Source organism: Lithobates pipiens, unplaced genomic scaffold (assembly GCF_037356315.1).
Source record: "Lithobates pipiens isolate NorthernLeopardFrog02 unplaced genomic scaffold, aLitPip1_a1.2 Scaffold_23, whole genome shotgun sequence".
NCBI classification, from domain to species: domain Eukaryota; kingdom Metazoa; phylum Chordata; class Amphibia; order Anura; family Ranidae; genus Lithobates; species Lithobates pipiens.
Genome location: NW_027507785.1, coordinates 14,738,338 through 14,755,038, shown reverse-complemented (window position 1 = coordinate 14,755,038; position 16,701 = coordinate 14,738,338). Strand labels below are relative to the sequence as shown.

General features: G+C 45.7%; 1 protein-coding gene across 1 annotated transcript in view; it reads left to right on the top strand.

The window, feature by feature from the left end:
* XRRA1 (X-ray radiation resistance associated 1) overlaps window positions 1-12,691 on the top strand; it is a 114,192-nt gene extending 101,501 nt beyond the window's left edge. Inside the window, exons 17-18 of the mRNA XM_077451201.1 lie at window positions 6,246-6,351; window positions 12,459-12,691. Coding sequence (XP_077307327.1) covers window positions 6,246-6,351; window positions 12,459-12,691 — 339 coding nt within the window. The remainder of the gene's footprint in view (window positions 1-6,245; window positions 6,352-12,458) is intronic.
* The last annotated feature ends 4,010 nt before the right edge of the window (window positions 12,692-16,701 follow it).

The following is a 16,701-nucleotide window of genomic DNA, read 5'->3' as shown; positions in this document are numbered from 1 at the left end:
TACAGTTAAATCGCACTTGTTTAATCATAAAAGTAAATAGAACAAATGTAGTAAAAACATAGCCAGAGTTCAGGAACGGGAACAGATAGTCAGACAAGCCAAACGTCAGGAAGCCAAAGATGAGCGTGGTAAAACAGCAAGCAGGATCTGGAGCCAGAATGGATGTCAGCCAAGCAAGTATATTAACAGGAATGCAGGAGACATCTCTGTGATGTTGGCAAAGGCAGAGATCCTCTGGGCTGGATGGCTTAAGTAGGCAAGACTGACTAGCAGGATATCATCAACAGCTGAGTAACTGTGGAGTGGTGGCAGAGATTTTTGTCCCAGCACTAGTGAGGATTTTAAATAAAAATCTGGTTAAAGTGAAACAAGTGGACGTTCTGACTGCAATTCAGGGACAGGGTGTGCTGTGTAATGTTAATTAGCGGCAAACAATCAGGATAATCAATGCTGTCAGAGGGAATTTATAGCCCTGTAGAAGCAACTGACTGCCAGTGATGTAGGGATCATTGGGAGGAACCACACTGGCCAGTAGGGGGACAAAAAACTTTTACATACCTAGAAGTGTGGCATAGGGCCGGCACAGGTGCTATACTACAGAGTGAAGTTGTAGAAAATGGACTGACAGGTATGTATTCAGGGCCGTTTTTAAGGCAGGGCAGAAGGGGCAGCTGCCCTGGGCCCTGTCGTTGTTGTGGGGCCCAAAGCAGCTGCCTCAACTATCCTAGTTTAAATTTCCTTGTCTCTTGCTGTGTCCTGATATCTCAGTGTGAAGTGCTGCTAATAATGCTGCCCAGCTCTGCCCTGTTGTTGTGTACAGATGACTCACCTGCAGACCCTGTGTTTACGTGTAAATAACTGGCATTCATATGTAAATAGCAGCACCATTCATATGTAAATAGCTGCATAGATATGTAAATAAAGGTGGCATCCATATGTATAGCATGACCCCTGGAGTGAGGAGATGATGTGCTGTAACCTCTAGCAACGAATCAGTGAGCAGTATTGCTGTACAGTAATCTCAACAAGCAGAAATAATGTGCTGTAACCTCTAGCAGCTAATCAGTGAGCTGTAATGTGTGCTGTAACCTCTAGCAACCAGTCAGTGAGCGGTAATGATACACTGTAACCTCTGGCAACCAATCACAATAGCTGCCTGATCTGATTCAGTAAACTGATTTTGAGTCTAACTGCTATTTATTGTATGTCTCAGAGCAGGTGGAGAGCAAAACTGCATGGGGGGGGCAAGAAAAGTTTTGCCCAGGGTCCAATCAATATTAAAGATGGCCCTGTATGTATTGTCAATAATCCTATCACACACGTTCCTGGAAAGTATGGCTCTTAAAATGGTGGGTGCTGTAGCGATTACCAGTTGGTTTCTGGAAACATCAAGCAAGTGAACATATTCGGCAGCACACCAAGGATCAACACTGATGTGATGTGCTCTCTCTCAAAAGAAACCTTTGGACGGAAGTGTTGATCCTTGGTGTGCTGCCGAATATGCTCACTTGACAGGTATGTATAACACTGCTTCCTTCGCCGGTTAGTACCTTTTTTTTATTTTGTTGGCCTGACAGGGTCACTTTAATTAAAGTCCTTGTATTTCCCCTGCAGCTCCCTTCTGGAAATCCCTCTGAACTTCAGGGAGGGAGCTGAAGAGTGTATGGGGTGGACCCCTGTTACCTTCTTACTGCCACCGCCATAGTAGCCTGTTTTCTTTTTGTTTTGTTTTTTTGTAGAAGTGATCTATGTGTACCAAAGTGGTACAGAGCGCCCTCCCCTGGTCCCCAGGCTCACCTGTTTCCTTTGTAAATCCTACCTAGGCCGCTGTAGAAGATTTCAGGATGCTGAGAGGCAGAGGAAAATTGAGAATGTACCCAAAAGTGCTTAGCTCTCTTTAAAAAAAATAAATAAATAGCTGCTCCACAGTACACTCTGTATACCCCTGACAAAGTCACAGTGTATACCCCTGACAAAGTCACAGTGTATACCCCTGACAAAGTCACAGTGTATACCCCTGACAAAGTCACAGTGTATACCCCTGACGAAGCCAAAATGCATATCCCTGACGAAACCAAAATGTATATTCCTGACAAAGCCAAAATGTATACCCCTGACAAAGCCAAAATGTATACCCCTGACAAAGTCAAGAAGATTTCAGGATGCTGAGAGGCAGAGGAAAATTAAGAATGTACCAAAAAGTGCTTAGCTCTCTTTAAAAACAAAAACAAAATAGCTGCTCCACAGTACACTCTGTATACCCCTGACAAAGTCAGTGTATACCCCTGACAAAGTCACAGTGTATACCCCTGACAAAGTCACAGTGTATACCCCTGACAAAGTCACAGTGTATACCCCTGACAAAGTCACAGTGCATATCCCTGACAAAGTCACAGTGCATATCCCTGACAAAGCCAAAATGCATATCCCTGACGAAACCAAAATGCATATTCCTGACGAAGCCAAAATGTATACCCCTGACAAAGCCAAAATGTATACCCCTGACAAAGTCAAGAAGCTTTCAGGATGTTGAGAGGCAGAGGAAAATTGAGAATGTACCAAAAAGTGCTTAGCTCTCTTTAAAAAAAAAAAATAGCTGCTCCACAGTACACTCTGTATACCCCTGACAAAGTCAGTGTATACCCCTGACAGAGTCACAGTGTATACCCTTGACGAAGCCAAAATGTATACCCCTGACAAAGCCAAAATGTATACACCTGACAAAGTCACAGTGTATACCCCTGACAAAGTCAGTGTATACTCCTGACGAAGCAACAGTTGTATACCCGAGGAAGCCACAGTATATACCCCTGAGGAAGCCACAGTATATACCCCTGAGGAAGCCACAGTATATACCGCTGAGGAAGCCACAGTGTATTCCATGATGAAGGCACAGACCATGGTGTAACATGTAGGGTTTATTGTGCAAGAACCTTATCATTTTTATTGATGATGGGGGCAATGATGTCATGGTTTCCACCTCATCCAATCGGAGAACAATATGCTTTCATTGAGATAATGCAAAGTGTTCTCTGAATAGCATCTGTGCCAAGCAGGTGACCTCCTGTGGAGCAGGTTGGCCGTTCCACATGGTACCCGGAAGCCAGTAGAGATCATTGTGGTAGTGGTATCTACTACTTTGACTTCCAGCTATCAGGGGAATCCCACATCTATGGTATATAGATAATTACACGGCTCCAAGGTGGTCGAATGTAACTTTGCCATACCTGGAATTCAGCTTTATACTGGAACTAAACCTACATTCAAAAAAATAATTGTGATCAGGCAGCTTTTCAATGCAGAAGAGATATGCCGTGCATTCATTCCCATTATGGGTGACACAGTTTGTGTGCAGATAAAGGAAATCCACAGAGACCGATGACTGTACACAGAGAACATGTATGAAGCTCCAGATGGTTACAGTGGGTAAAGTGCTGAATACATTTATTGATGTTAAATGGTTCTATTTTCATCGCCCACCAAGGTAGTATTAAGGGAGAAATAGAGGATCATGGATGTACAGTGCCTTGCAAAAGTATTCATACCCCTTAAAATTTCCACATTTTTCATGTTACAACCAAAAACGTAAATGTATTTTATTGGGATTTTATGTGATGGACCAACACAAAGTGGCTCATAATTGTGAAGTGGAATGAAAATGATAAATGTTTTTCCAATTTTTTTACAAATAAATGTGAAAAGTGTGGGGGGTACATTTGTATGGCGCCCCACTGGGCTCAATACTTTGTAGAACCCCCTTTCACTGCAATTACAGCTGCAAGTCCTTTTGGGGATGTCTCTACCAGCTTTGCACATCGAGAGAGGGACATTTTTGGCCATGCTTTGATCTAAACCATCCCATTGTAGCTCTGGCTGGATGTTTCGGGTCGTTGTCCTGCTGGAAGGTGAACCTCCGTCCCGGTCTCAAGTCTTTTGCAGACTCTTAACAGGTTTTCTTCTAAGATTGCCCTGTATTTGGCTCCATCCATCTTCCCATCAACTCTGACCAGCTATCTGCTGAAGAAAAGCATCCCCACAACATCTTTCTGCCACCACCATGTTTCACGGTGGGGATGGTGTATTCAGGGTGATGTGCAGTGTTAGTTTTCCGCCACACATAGCATTTTGCTTTTGGGCCAAAAGATACAATTTTGGTCTCATCTGACCAGATCACCTTCTTCCACATGTTTGCTGTGTCCCCCACATGGCTTCTCACAAATGGCAAACAGGACTTCTTATGACTTTCTTTCGCCAATGTCTTTCTTCTTGTCACTCTTCCATAAAGGGCAGATTTGTGGAGAGACGACTAATAGTTGTCCTGTGGACAGATTCTCCCCCCTGAGCTGTGGATCTCTGCAGCTCCTCCAGAGTTACCATGGACCTCTTGGCTCTTCTCTGATGAATGCTCTCCTCGCCCGGCACGGTCAGTTTAGGTGGACGGCCGTGTCTTGGTAGGTTTGCAATTGTGCCATACTCTTTCTATTTTCGGATGATGGATTGAACAGAGCTCTGTGAGATGTTTAAAGCTTGGGAGATTTTTCTATAACCTAACCCTGCTTTATACTTCTCCACAACTTTATCCCTGACCTGTCTGGTGTGTTCCTTGGCCTTTATGATGCTGTTTGTTCACTAAGGTTCTCTAACAAACCTCAGAGGGCTTCACAGAACAGCTGTATTTATACTGAGATTAAATGACACACAGGTGGACTCTATTTACCAATTAGGTGACTTCTGAAGGCAATTGGTTCCACTAGATTTTAGTTAGGGGTATCAGAGTAAAGGGGGCTGAATACAAATGTATGCCACACTTTTCACATGTTTATTTGTAAAAATTGTTGAAAACCATTTATCATTTTCCTTTCACTTCACAATTATGTACCACTTTGTGTTGGTCTATCACATAAAATCCCAATAAAATCCATTTACGTTTTTGGTTGTAACATGACAACATGTGGAGAATTTCAAGGGGTATGAATACTTTTTCAAGGCACATATCTGTAGCTGTTCTATCGGCTTAAATAATAAGAGATTGCAGCTGCAGCGCTCCCCTTCTTTCTGGTGCTGTCCTCTGCAGTAATTCTGTTTCACCACAAGATGTCCTCAGTCTTCTGGGTTGAATCGATGTCCTGGTTAGGAGCAGTAAAATGGGAATTGTTTTGGCCAACAAAGTCGATCCTAACAAAGGGGGGGGGGGGGGGAGTCTGCCTGATCTTCATGGCAATAAATCTGAGTGTTACTCGGGGTAACCATTTTTACAGGTGCACACAATTTTCGGGGTCGAGGTGTTCGGTATCCATGTACTCAACAGCCTCGTCTTCTACATTTTGCAAAACAAATAAAAAAAATAAAAAATAAAATAAATGATATATATATATATATATATATATATATATATATATATATATATATATATATATTTATATTGTGTTTTGTGTGCTTGTGAGCTTCTCACAATGTGCATTAGAAGCTGCAGCAAGTCTGATAGAACCCGCCTCATTTCCTGATTGGAGGACATCCACCATCGTTTAGACCTTTTTTTTTTTCCCCCAGCCTGACTGTCCCTTAGCACACCTATCTCATGCATTGGATTTTAGTTCTTTCAGCCTGTCTAGGAACGCTCGCTAACACTTACACCCACCCATGAAGGCATTTTTATATCTGCATAGCCCTTCCCCAGAGCCCAATCCATTGCTTGCATGAGGACCGAGGGCCAGGTCACACTTCAGGAACACAGCACCGTGCAGGCCCCTCCCACCAGCCATGATCTGCCTGCATCGCATAGAGAAACATAGAGACCCAGTGAAACTGTCATGCATGTTTCATGTGGTGGGCAGCACAGTGGCTATGTGGTTAGCATTCTGCCTGGCAGCACTAGTTTAAATCCATCGGTTCAAATCCATTCATCAGTTCAAATCCCAATCACGGCACCACCTGCCTGGAGTTTGCATGTTCTCCCTGTGTCTATGCGGGTTTCCTCCGGGTACTTCGGTTTCCTCCCACACTCCAAACACACGTTAGTAGGTTGATTGGCTCCTATCTAAATTGCCCTTGTATGTATATGAACGGTATGAATGTGTCTTAGGGACCTTGGATTGTAAGCTCCTTGAGGGCAGGGGCTGATGTGAATGTACAATGTATATGGAAAGTGCTGCTTAAAAATTGACCACGCTATATAATAAAGCAGAATGTTTTGAACCTATGTACTAAAACCTCACAAAATGTTGTCTCTATGCTTTTCTTACCAGCTTGAGAAAGAGCTTCATCCAGTATCCTGGAAAAGTAAGAAAGAGCTCTTTGCAGATGTCCTAACGAGTATGAGAGAACGGCGCCATCTAGTGGAGGTTCCTCTGGGTAGGTACTCATCTACACTCGGGCACATCTTCTGGTGATCGAGTGTCAGTCCAACCTTCCAACAATTGGCATAAATACTGCTGGTTTTTTTATTTTTATTTTAAAGAGTCAGTTGTTATAAAAATGAATATTTTAGTGTTTTATAGATGTTAGAAATATATATATATATATGTGTGTGTGTCTATATATTTTTTATTTATATATATATATATATATATATATATATATATATATATATATATATATATATATATATATATATAGTGTATATGTGTGTATGTGTGTGTGTGTCTATATATATATATATATATATATATATCATTATACATGTATATGTTGAAGTATATCTTAAGCTAAAACATTCTATTTATTTTAGTTTTGGATAAATTACAGAACACTTAGAACCCCCGTTGTTGTTTTTTCCCCGCCATCTGCGTCCCATTATTGACAAAACCGGAAGAGAGAGGAAATCCCTCCAAAGTGACTGAAATCCCCTCCCCCCCCCCCCCCCCCCGGAGAGTTGTCGCTAGAAAGAAATGTCCACTTCGGGGTTTTCTGGTTTGTTGACAACTCAAACATGTGGAATTTTCCCATCACATTCCCTCTGAGTGACCATTAGGACACATAGTGAGTGCGAATCTCCGCAGAGGGGACGGCTTATAAAATCCAGACAAGTTCTTGTGCTTCTTCACACCATCCAGAACTAAAACAAAACACAGGGGTTAGAAGTATATATTAAATGATCTGTTGGTTTCTTCTATTTCTTGGGATTCTTTTGGTGAGATCCCTGTTGTGATCTCTTAGGCTGAGGTCCTGCTGTAGCCATGATGAGGGACTTTCACCATCCCTGTGCTGTATTCCTATTTCTGTACACCTGCTGTGCCCATTATGAGGGGTTCCCACCATCCCTGTGTTGAGTTCCCAAGTTTTTTAGTCACCCAATGTGGCCATTATGAGGGGTTCCCACCATCCCCGTGCTGAGTTCCCGGGTCTATACACCTGCCGTGCCCATTATGAGGGGTTTCCACCATTCCTGTGCTGAGTTCCCAGGTCTGTACACCTACTGTGCCCATTATGAGGGGCTCCCACCATCCCTGTGCTGAGTTCCCAGGTCTGTACACCTACTGTGCCCATTATGAGGGGCTCCCACCATCCCTGTGCTGAGTTCCCAGGTCTGTACACCTGCTGTGCCCATTATGAGGGGTTCCCACCATCCCTGTGCTGAGTTCCCAGCTCTGTACACCTGCTGTGCCCATTATGAGGGGCTCCCACCATCCCTGTGCTGAGTTCCTAGGTCTGTACACCTACTGTGCCCATTATGAGGGGCTCCCACCATCCCTGTGCTGATTTCCCAGGTCTGTACACCTGCTGTGCCCATTATGAGGGGTTCCCACCATCCCTGTGTTGAGTTCCCAAGTTTGTTAGTCACCCAATGTGGCCATTATGAGGGGTTCCCACCATCCCTGTGCTGAGTTCCCGGGTCTATACACCTGCCGTGCCCATTATGAGGGGTTTCCACCATTCCTGTGCTGAGTTCCCAGGTCTGTACACCTACTGTGCCCATTATGAGGGGCTCCCACCATCCCTGTGCTGAGTTCCCAGGTCTGTACACCTACTGTGCCCATTATGAAGGGTTCCCACCATCCCTGTGCTGAGTTCCCAGGTCTGTACACATGCTGTGCCCATTATGAGGGGTTCCCACCATCCATGTGCTGAGTTCCCAGCTCTGTACACCTGCTGTGCCCATTATGAGGGGCTCCCACCATCCCTGTGCTGAGTTCCTAGGTCTGTACACCTACTGTGCCCATTATGAGGGGCTCCCACCATCCCTGTGCTGAGTTCCCAGCTCTGTACACCTGCTGTGCCCATTATGAGGGGCTCCCACCATCCCTGTGCTGAGTTCCCAGGTCTGTCCACCTACTGTGCCCATTATGAGGGGCTCCCACCATCCCTGTGCTGAGTTCCCAGGTCTGTACACCCGGATGTGCCCATTATGAGGGGCTCCCACCATCCCTGTGCTGAGTTCCCAGGTCTGTACACCTGCTGTGCCCATTATGAGGGGTTCCCATCATGGCAATAAGTTATCCCAAGAAAAAGACAACTTCTCCTGCGCTTTGGTGTCTCGGTCTTCAAAGTGTGATACCGACAGTTTAAGATGGTAGTGTCAAAAAGGTCTTGCAGCCCTCCTTAGAATATTGGGTATTCAAATACTAGAGAAAAACGAAACAAAAAAGGAAGGCGCACTGACCTAGCGCATTACCATAAATAGAGCTTTATTGAAAACAGAACAAATAGCAAAATGGCTACTCACAAATGAGTATTGATAAAAGGCATAATCAATACAATTGGATCCATCGCACCGAACATCGATACATCCAGATCTGATGTCAAATGAATTGACGAATGCCCCAACGTAAACGGTTGACGCGTTTCAGGGGAGAACCCCTTTGTTCAGTGCCAAAAATGGCAATGGTTCATGGACATCAGATCTGGATGTATCGATGTTCGGTGCAATGGATCCAATTGTATTGATTATGCCTTTTATCAATACTCGTTTGTGATTGGCCATTTTGCTATTTGTTCTGTTTTCAATAAAGCTCTATTTATGGTAATGCACTAGGTCGGTGTGCCTTCCTTTTTTGTTTTGTTTTTCTTCAATAAGTTATCCCAAACGGTCTGACGGGTTACTCATCCAGCTTACCAACTGCTTAGTGTCCTCCACCCCGCTCTGCCAATCCCTCTGCTGACTTCCATTCACCCAATAAATCTTGTTTAACCGAATGGCGACCAGCCGCCGCGGTTGTACTGCGGCAGAATGGCACAATCGCCGTTATGTTACCTTGCTCCTTAAGATGGCCACTAGGGGCAGGTGCTCGCCCCCCGGAGCTGATGAGAGTGCCCAGCAGTCTCGATGACCGCCGGAGCTCCTGCGATCGCTCGTAACACGGCGAGAACCAGGATCTCTGTGTGTAAACACAGAGATCCCAGTTCTCTGAGGGGAGAAGTGACAGATCGTCCGTTCATACAACGTATGAACAACGATCTGTCATCTCCCCTAGTCAGTCCCCTCCCCCTTTCAGTTAGAACGTGCAGCAGGGAACACAGTTAATCCCTTACTCGCCCCCTAGTGTTAACCACAATTCACTGCCAGTGACATTTTTACAGTAATCAGTGCATTTTTATAGCGCTGATCGGTTTATAAATGTGAATGGCCCCAAAAGAGTGTTTAAAATTGTCTGTGTCTGCCAAAACGTCGCAGTCATGAGAAAAAACGCAGATCGCCACCATTACTAGTAAAAAAATAATAATAAATAAAAATGCTATAAATCTGTCCCCTATTTTGTAGATGCTATAAATTTTGTGCAAACCAATCAATATATGGTTTATTGGGATTTTTATTACCAAAAATATGTAGAGGAATACATATCGGCCTAAACTGAGGAAAAAATTGCTTTAAAAAAAATAAAAATAAATAAAACACAGAGGTGATGAAATACCACCAAAAGAAATCTCTATTTGTGGGGGGAAAAGGACGTCAATTTTGTTTGGGAGCCACGTCGCACGACCGCGCAATTGTCAGTTAAAGCGACGCAGCGCCGAATCGCAAAAAGTGCTCTAGTCAGGAACGGGGTAAAATCTTCCGGGACTGAATCGGTTAAAATACTAACAACCTGTTACAAAACGATCCGCAACTCCGCCCCCAGCAACATCACCATCTCAAAATATCACCCAAACCTCCTCTCCGCTTATCCCAAAGATCTTCTGCTCTGGCTCCCTCATCAACTCATCCTACGCTCATCTACCAGTGCTTCTCCCATCCTCTGGAACTCTTTACCCCAATCTGTGCAACTATCTCCTACTTTGTTCAGCTTTAGGTGATCCCTAAAAGCTCATCTCTTCAGGAATGCCTGTCCTTCCTTCGCCTAAAAAAAACAAACTTCTACTTTCTGCATCAACTCATTCCGTAGGTTAATAACATTATCACTTGCCCTAACCCTGATTGTAAGCTCTCATGTCCAGGGCCCTCTTAGCCCACGTACACACGGTCGGAGATTTTGCCAACCAAATCCGTCGGATTTTGCCCGTCGGATGTAGTCTGACGGATTGTGTCCGAAACTGTTGCATACACACGGTTGGGCCAAGTTGGAGAAAAATCCGATCTTTCAGAACGTGATGACGTAATTTCGTTACGATGGGACTACATTCAGGCTAGTAGCCAATAGCTTTGATGTAGGAATTTGATCTGAGCATGCGTGGCACTTGGTCCGATCAAAATGCTCTACACATGATCGGATTAGGTCCGTCCGGCCCAGTTGGTCGGGAAATCTTTCCAACATGTTGGAAAATTGGGTCGGATGGAGATTCGGACGGAATCAGTCCGATGCAGACCACACACAGTCGGATTATCTGACGACACGGTCCGATAAGACTCATTCCGACAGATTCTCCGACCGTGTGTACAAGGGCTTAAAGGGGTTGTAAACCCTTGTGTTTTTTTTCCTATGCATTAGGCTGGATTCACAACTATGGCATTTTTTGTGCTTTTTGCATTTTGCAGATTTGCTCCACAGAGCGCCCTTGTACACACGATCGGAGATTCCGACGGAATGTGTCCGATCGGAGCGTTTTGTCGGATATTCCGACTGTGTGTGGTCTGCATCGGACTCTTTCTGTCTGAATATCCGTCGGACCAAATTTTTTAACTTGCCGGAAATATTTTCCGACAAAATGCTCCGATCGGACATACTCCGATCTTGTGTAGAGAATTCCGATCGGACAAAGTGCCACGCATGCTCAGATCAAATTCCTACATCAAAGCTATTGGCTACTAGCCTGAATGTAGTCCCATCGTAACGAAATAACGTCATCACGTTCTAAAAGATCGGATTTTCCGACAACTTCGTCCGACCGTGTGTATGCAACAGTTTCGGACAAAATCCGACGGATTTGGTTGTCAGGATCTCCGACCGTGTGTACAAGGGCAGCGGGTTCCATAGGAAACCATTGTAGAGGAACAGAAAAACTCTGGATATCCGCACTCCGGATCAGGTAAAATAAGTAATGCCTTTATTGTTTCCACTCAAAAAAATCTTCACATCATACAGATCACAACAGCAAAGGGATAAGGAAAATAGAGCAAAAAATACTGACGCGTTTCACGCTGAAATTAGCGCTTATTCATAGCTTTTTTTGAGTGGAAACAATAAAGGCATTACTTATTTTACCTGATCCGGAGTGCGGCTATCCAGAGTTTTTCTGTTTCCTCTACATTTGGCTAGTGCAATTAGCCTGCACCTGGGACCCCTATCTGCTTGGAGGAAGAGTGGTCAGTCTTTCGGTGGATCAGCTTGGAGCGGTGGATTCTCTCTCTCCCATTGAGGAAACCATGGTAGTTGGACTGTAGTGCAAATCTGCAAAATTCAAAAAGCACTAAAAATGCCATAGGTGTGAATCCAGCCTAAAGGAGAAAAAACACCTGGCAGCCACCCCCCCCCACCCCCCTTTTTACTTACCTGTGCCCCTTCATCTGCTCGCCTTGGACACGCTGTCTCTTTCTCCACGGAGTCCCGGCTCTTCATTGGATAATTGACAGCAGTGCAGCCATTGGCTCTCGTTGCTGTCAACCAAATCCAATGACGCAGGGCCTAGTCCAGCATTCATGTCTGTGAACGCAAATGCTGGACTCGGGAGCGCGCCCGCAAGGTAATGCCCCGAGAGAACGCTTCTCCTAGGGCAGTGATGGCGAACCTTGGCACCCCAGATGTTTTGGAACTACATTTCCCATGATGCTTAACCACACTGAAGAGTGCAACAGCATCATGGGAAATGTAGTTTGAAAACATCTAGGGTGCCAAGGTTCGCCATCACTGTCCTAGAGGGTTATCTGACGCGGGGAAGAGCTGCAAGAGCTGCCGGGGGACCCCAGAAGAGGATGTCAGGGATCACTGTGCAAAACAAGCTGCACAGTGGAGGTAAGTATGATATGTTTGTTATTTTAAAAAAATAATATTAAAATCGATCCTTTACAATCACTTTGTCCGTTGTATTGTAACTGTACCATCTTCCTGTAAGTCCTGTATAATAATAATAATATTGTTCCTTCCCAGAATCTGCCTTGGAGAAGAATAAAACCAGCCGAGAACACAAAGAGGCGAGGCGCTTGATGAAAGATCTTCATCGGAAATACGACTTCTTCCAATCTGAAGCCGTGAAATTTGCAGCTGAGCTGGAAGGCGAACTTAGAGACACGGCCAAGGAACTGTTAGAGGCTCAGAGCAAACTTGGACACTGGAACATCCAACATGGACTGAGACATGAACCAAAGAGACCTCCCAAATGACCACTCAGCATGTTTACATGGAGGTAGCAATACTGGGTGACCCTCTATGCAGTCATTCCATTGGCTAGGACTTGATAGGCTCATTATGGTAGGAGACCAGTTCATGGGCTGGATAGTGGCTTTATCACTATAACACCTCCATGCTGTTTGAAAAAATACGCACAGCACACCCAAGAACAAAAATGGTAATATAGTACAGGTAACCAGTCTTTAGATGTTGTGGTGCCCTTTTTTTTTTAATCCTTTCCTCCCCATTTATACCTAGTGATCCTACCATTAACATACTACCTGTCCCAGAGTGAGGTGACAACGCTCACTCTCTGTATCTGTGGAGGAGCAGGGTTGTCACCCTGGGAGAAGTTCTGTAATTCATTGAAGTAGCCCCTGCAGGTATAATAAGACATGTTGTTGGCTTATTACAGGAAGTTAGGCAAATACTAGATTTCTGGCAGGATCAGCAGATATATTATGCATCTGTTCAACAGCTATAACAAATCTATTTCAATATTTAATAGACCAAAAGGTAGCAAATAGAAGAAGTCTGTTAGGTTTTACATACAGTGATCAGCCATAACATTATGACCACCCGCCATAACCCATCAAGATATGGCTTCCACTAGACCTCTGAAGGCATGCTGTGGTATCTGGCACCCCACTAGACCTCTGAAGACATGCTGTGGTATCTGGCACCCCACTAGACCTCTGAAGACATACTGTGGTATCTGGCACCCCACTAGACCTCTGAAGGCATGCTGTGGTATCTGGCACCCCACTAGACCTCTGAAGACATGCTGTGGTATCTGGCACCCCACTAGACCTCTGAAGACATGCTGTGGTATCTGGCACCCCACTAGACCTCTGAAGACATGCTGTGGTATCTGGCACCCCGCTAGACCTCTGAAGACATACTGTGGTATCTGGCACCCCGCTAGACCTCTGAAGACATACTGTGGTATCTGGCACCCCACTAGACCTCTGAAGACATACTGTGGTATCTGGCACCCCACTAGACCTCTGAAGGCATGCTGTGGTATCTGGCACCCCACTAGACCTCTGAAGACATACTGTGGTATCTGGCACCCCACTAGACCTCTGAAGACATACTGTGGTATCTGGCACCCCACTAGACCTCTGAAGACATGCTGTGGTATCTGGCACCCCACTAGACCTCTGAAGGCATGCTGTGGTATCTGGCACCCCACTAGACCTCTGAAGACATGCTGTGGTATCTGGCACCCCACTAGACCTCTGAAGGCATGCTGTGGTATCTGGCACCCCACTAGACCTCTGAAGACATGCTGTGGTATCTGGCACCCCACTAGACCTCTGAAGACATGCTGTGGTATCTGGCACCCCACTAGACCTCTGAAGACATGCTGTGGTATCTGGCACCCCACTAGACCTCTGAAGACATGCTGTGGTATCTGGCACCCCACTAGACCTCTGAAGACATACTGTGGTATCTGGCACCCCACTAGACCTCTGAAGACATGCTGTGGTATCTGGCACCCCACTAGACCTCTGAAGGCATGCTGTGGTATCTGGCACCCCACTAGACCTCTGAAGACATGCTGTGGTATCTGGCACCCCACTAGACCTCTGAAGACATGCTGTGGTATCTGGCACCCCACTAGACCTCTGAAGACATGCTGTGGTATCTGGCACCCCACTAGACCTCTGAAGACATGCTGTGGTATCTGGCACCATGCTGTCAGATCCTTTAAGTCAAGACGTGCGTCCTCCAAGGATCGGAATTGTTTCAGTACATCCCAAAGATGCTTGATTATATTGAGATCTGTAGGCCAAATCACCACCTCAAACGTGTTCCCCAAAGCATCCTTGAGTTCATCAGACCAGGCCACCTTCTTTCATTGCTCCGTGGTCCAGTTCTGATGCTCACATGCACATTGTAGGCACTTTTGGCTGTGGACGCGGTTAGCATGGGCACCCTGACCAGTCTGCGGCTACGCTGTCCCATACACAACAAACTGTGATGCGCTGTGTGTTTTGACGCCTTTCTATCAGAACCGCCATTAACCTTTCCAGCAAATTGAGCTCCCATAGCTCTTCTATTGGATCATACTACTCAGGCCAACCTTCACTCCCCACTTCCATCAATGAGCCTTGGCCAACCATGACCCTGTCACCGGTTCACTTTCTTTGGACCACTTTTGGCTGGTGCTGACCACTGCAGACCGGGAACATCCCACAAGAGCTGCAGGTTTGAAGTTGCTGTGACCCAGTCATCTAGGTCAGTGGTTCTTAACCCTGTCCTCAAGTACCCCCAACAGGCCATGTTTTGGGAATTTCTCTTATGCCGCGTACACACGATCGAATTGTCCGGCAGACTTAGTCCGGCAAACAATCCGGCAAACGATCCGCCGGACTTTCTAACGAATGGACTTAGCCACACACGGACACTCCGAAAGTCCGGCGATTTCTAACGCGAGGACGTACAGCGCGTATGACGGGACTAGAAAAAGGAAGTTCAATAGCCAGTAGCCAATAGCTTCCGTTTCGTACTTGCTTCTGAGCATGCGTCATTCTTAGTCCGCCGGACTAGCATACTGACGAACGGATTGTCCGCTGAAAGCCAAGTCCGGCGGACAAATTTTGATGCAAAACTACTTTCTAAGTCCGCCGGACTTTACGATGAAAAAGTCCGCTGGAGCCCATACGATCGAATTATCCGGCGTAATGCAGTCCGCCGGACAATTCGATCGTGTGTACGCGGCATTAGATAAAATAGCTGCTCAAAATACCAACCCATTGACTGATTTAAAGCACCTGTCCAAGATAAAGAAAAACCTGCAAACATGTCCTGTTGGGGGTACTTGAGGACAGGGTTGAGAACCACTGATCTAGAGCAGGGGGTCTCCAAACTTTCTAAGCTAATGGCCAGCTTACGGTCCTTCGGACTTTAGGGGGGGGGGCCACACTGTGGTCAGTGGGAGTGGAATTTTGTCCTGGTGTCAGTGGGCGTAAACAGTGCATCTTTGGTATTATCGGAAAGAATAGTGCCCTGTCATTGGTGTCAGATTAATAGTGTCCCAGCTTTGGTGTCAGTAAGAGGAATAGTGTCCCCGCTTTGGTGTCAGTGGGAGGAATAGTGCCCCATTGTTGGTGTCAATGTGAGAGATAGTGTCTTGTATCAGTGAGAGGAAAAGTACCCCAAGAGCTGGAAAAAGGCGAGAAAAGGGCTGCGCCCAAAGCTCATGGATGGAGGTGGGGAGTGAAGGGTGGCCGGTGTAGTCCAATCCAATAGAAGAGCTACTGTAGAACAAATCGCTGAAAAAGTGAACGCCGGTTCTGACAGGTGTCAGAACACACAGAGCATCGCAGTTTGTTGTGTATGGGGGCTGTGTAGTTGCAGACTGGTCAGGGTGCCCATGCTGACCCATGTCCACACCCAAAAGCACCTACAATGGGCATGTGAGCATCAGACCTGGACCGCGGAGCAATGGAAGAAGGAGGTCTGGTCTGTTGAACTCAAGAATGGTTTGAGGAACACGATGGCGTGATTGATGGGTAGATTCCGGCCCTCGGGCCGCAGTTTGGAGACCACTGGTCTAGACATTACAATTTGGCCCTTGTCAAAGTTGCTCAAATCCTTACATTTTCCCCCTTTTTTTTTCTGCTTTCAAAACATTAGCTACAGGGACAACATGTTCACTTGCTGCCTAGTATAGCCCATCCACTTTTAGATGCCATTGTAACCACATAAGAAATGTTCTTTACTTTACCTGTCAGTGGTCATAATGTTACAGCTGATCTGTGTATAAGGCGGAACTCCAGCTAAAATTGTTGTTTTGTGGTTTGTTTGTTTTTTTCTATTTTAGTCAACAATATTTATTACTCGCTGTTCTTTGCTGTGGGTTCCTTGTAAGGATGGGCTCGGGCGTGTTCGCACAGCCCACGTGCAGAGCCCGCCAGGAAGTCGGCGCGGCGCTGCGCTAATCACAAGCAGTGAGACATTTTCCCCGATGTGCGGTTGCAGAGATCGGGAAATA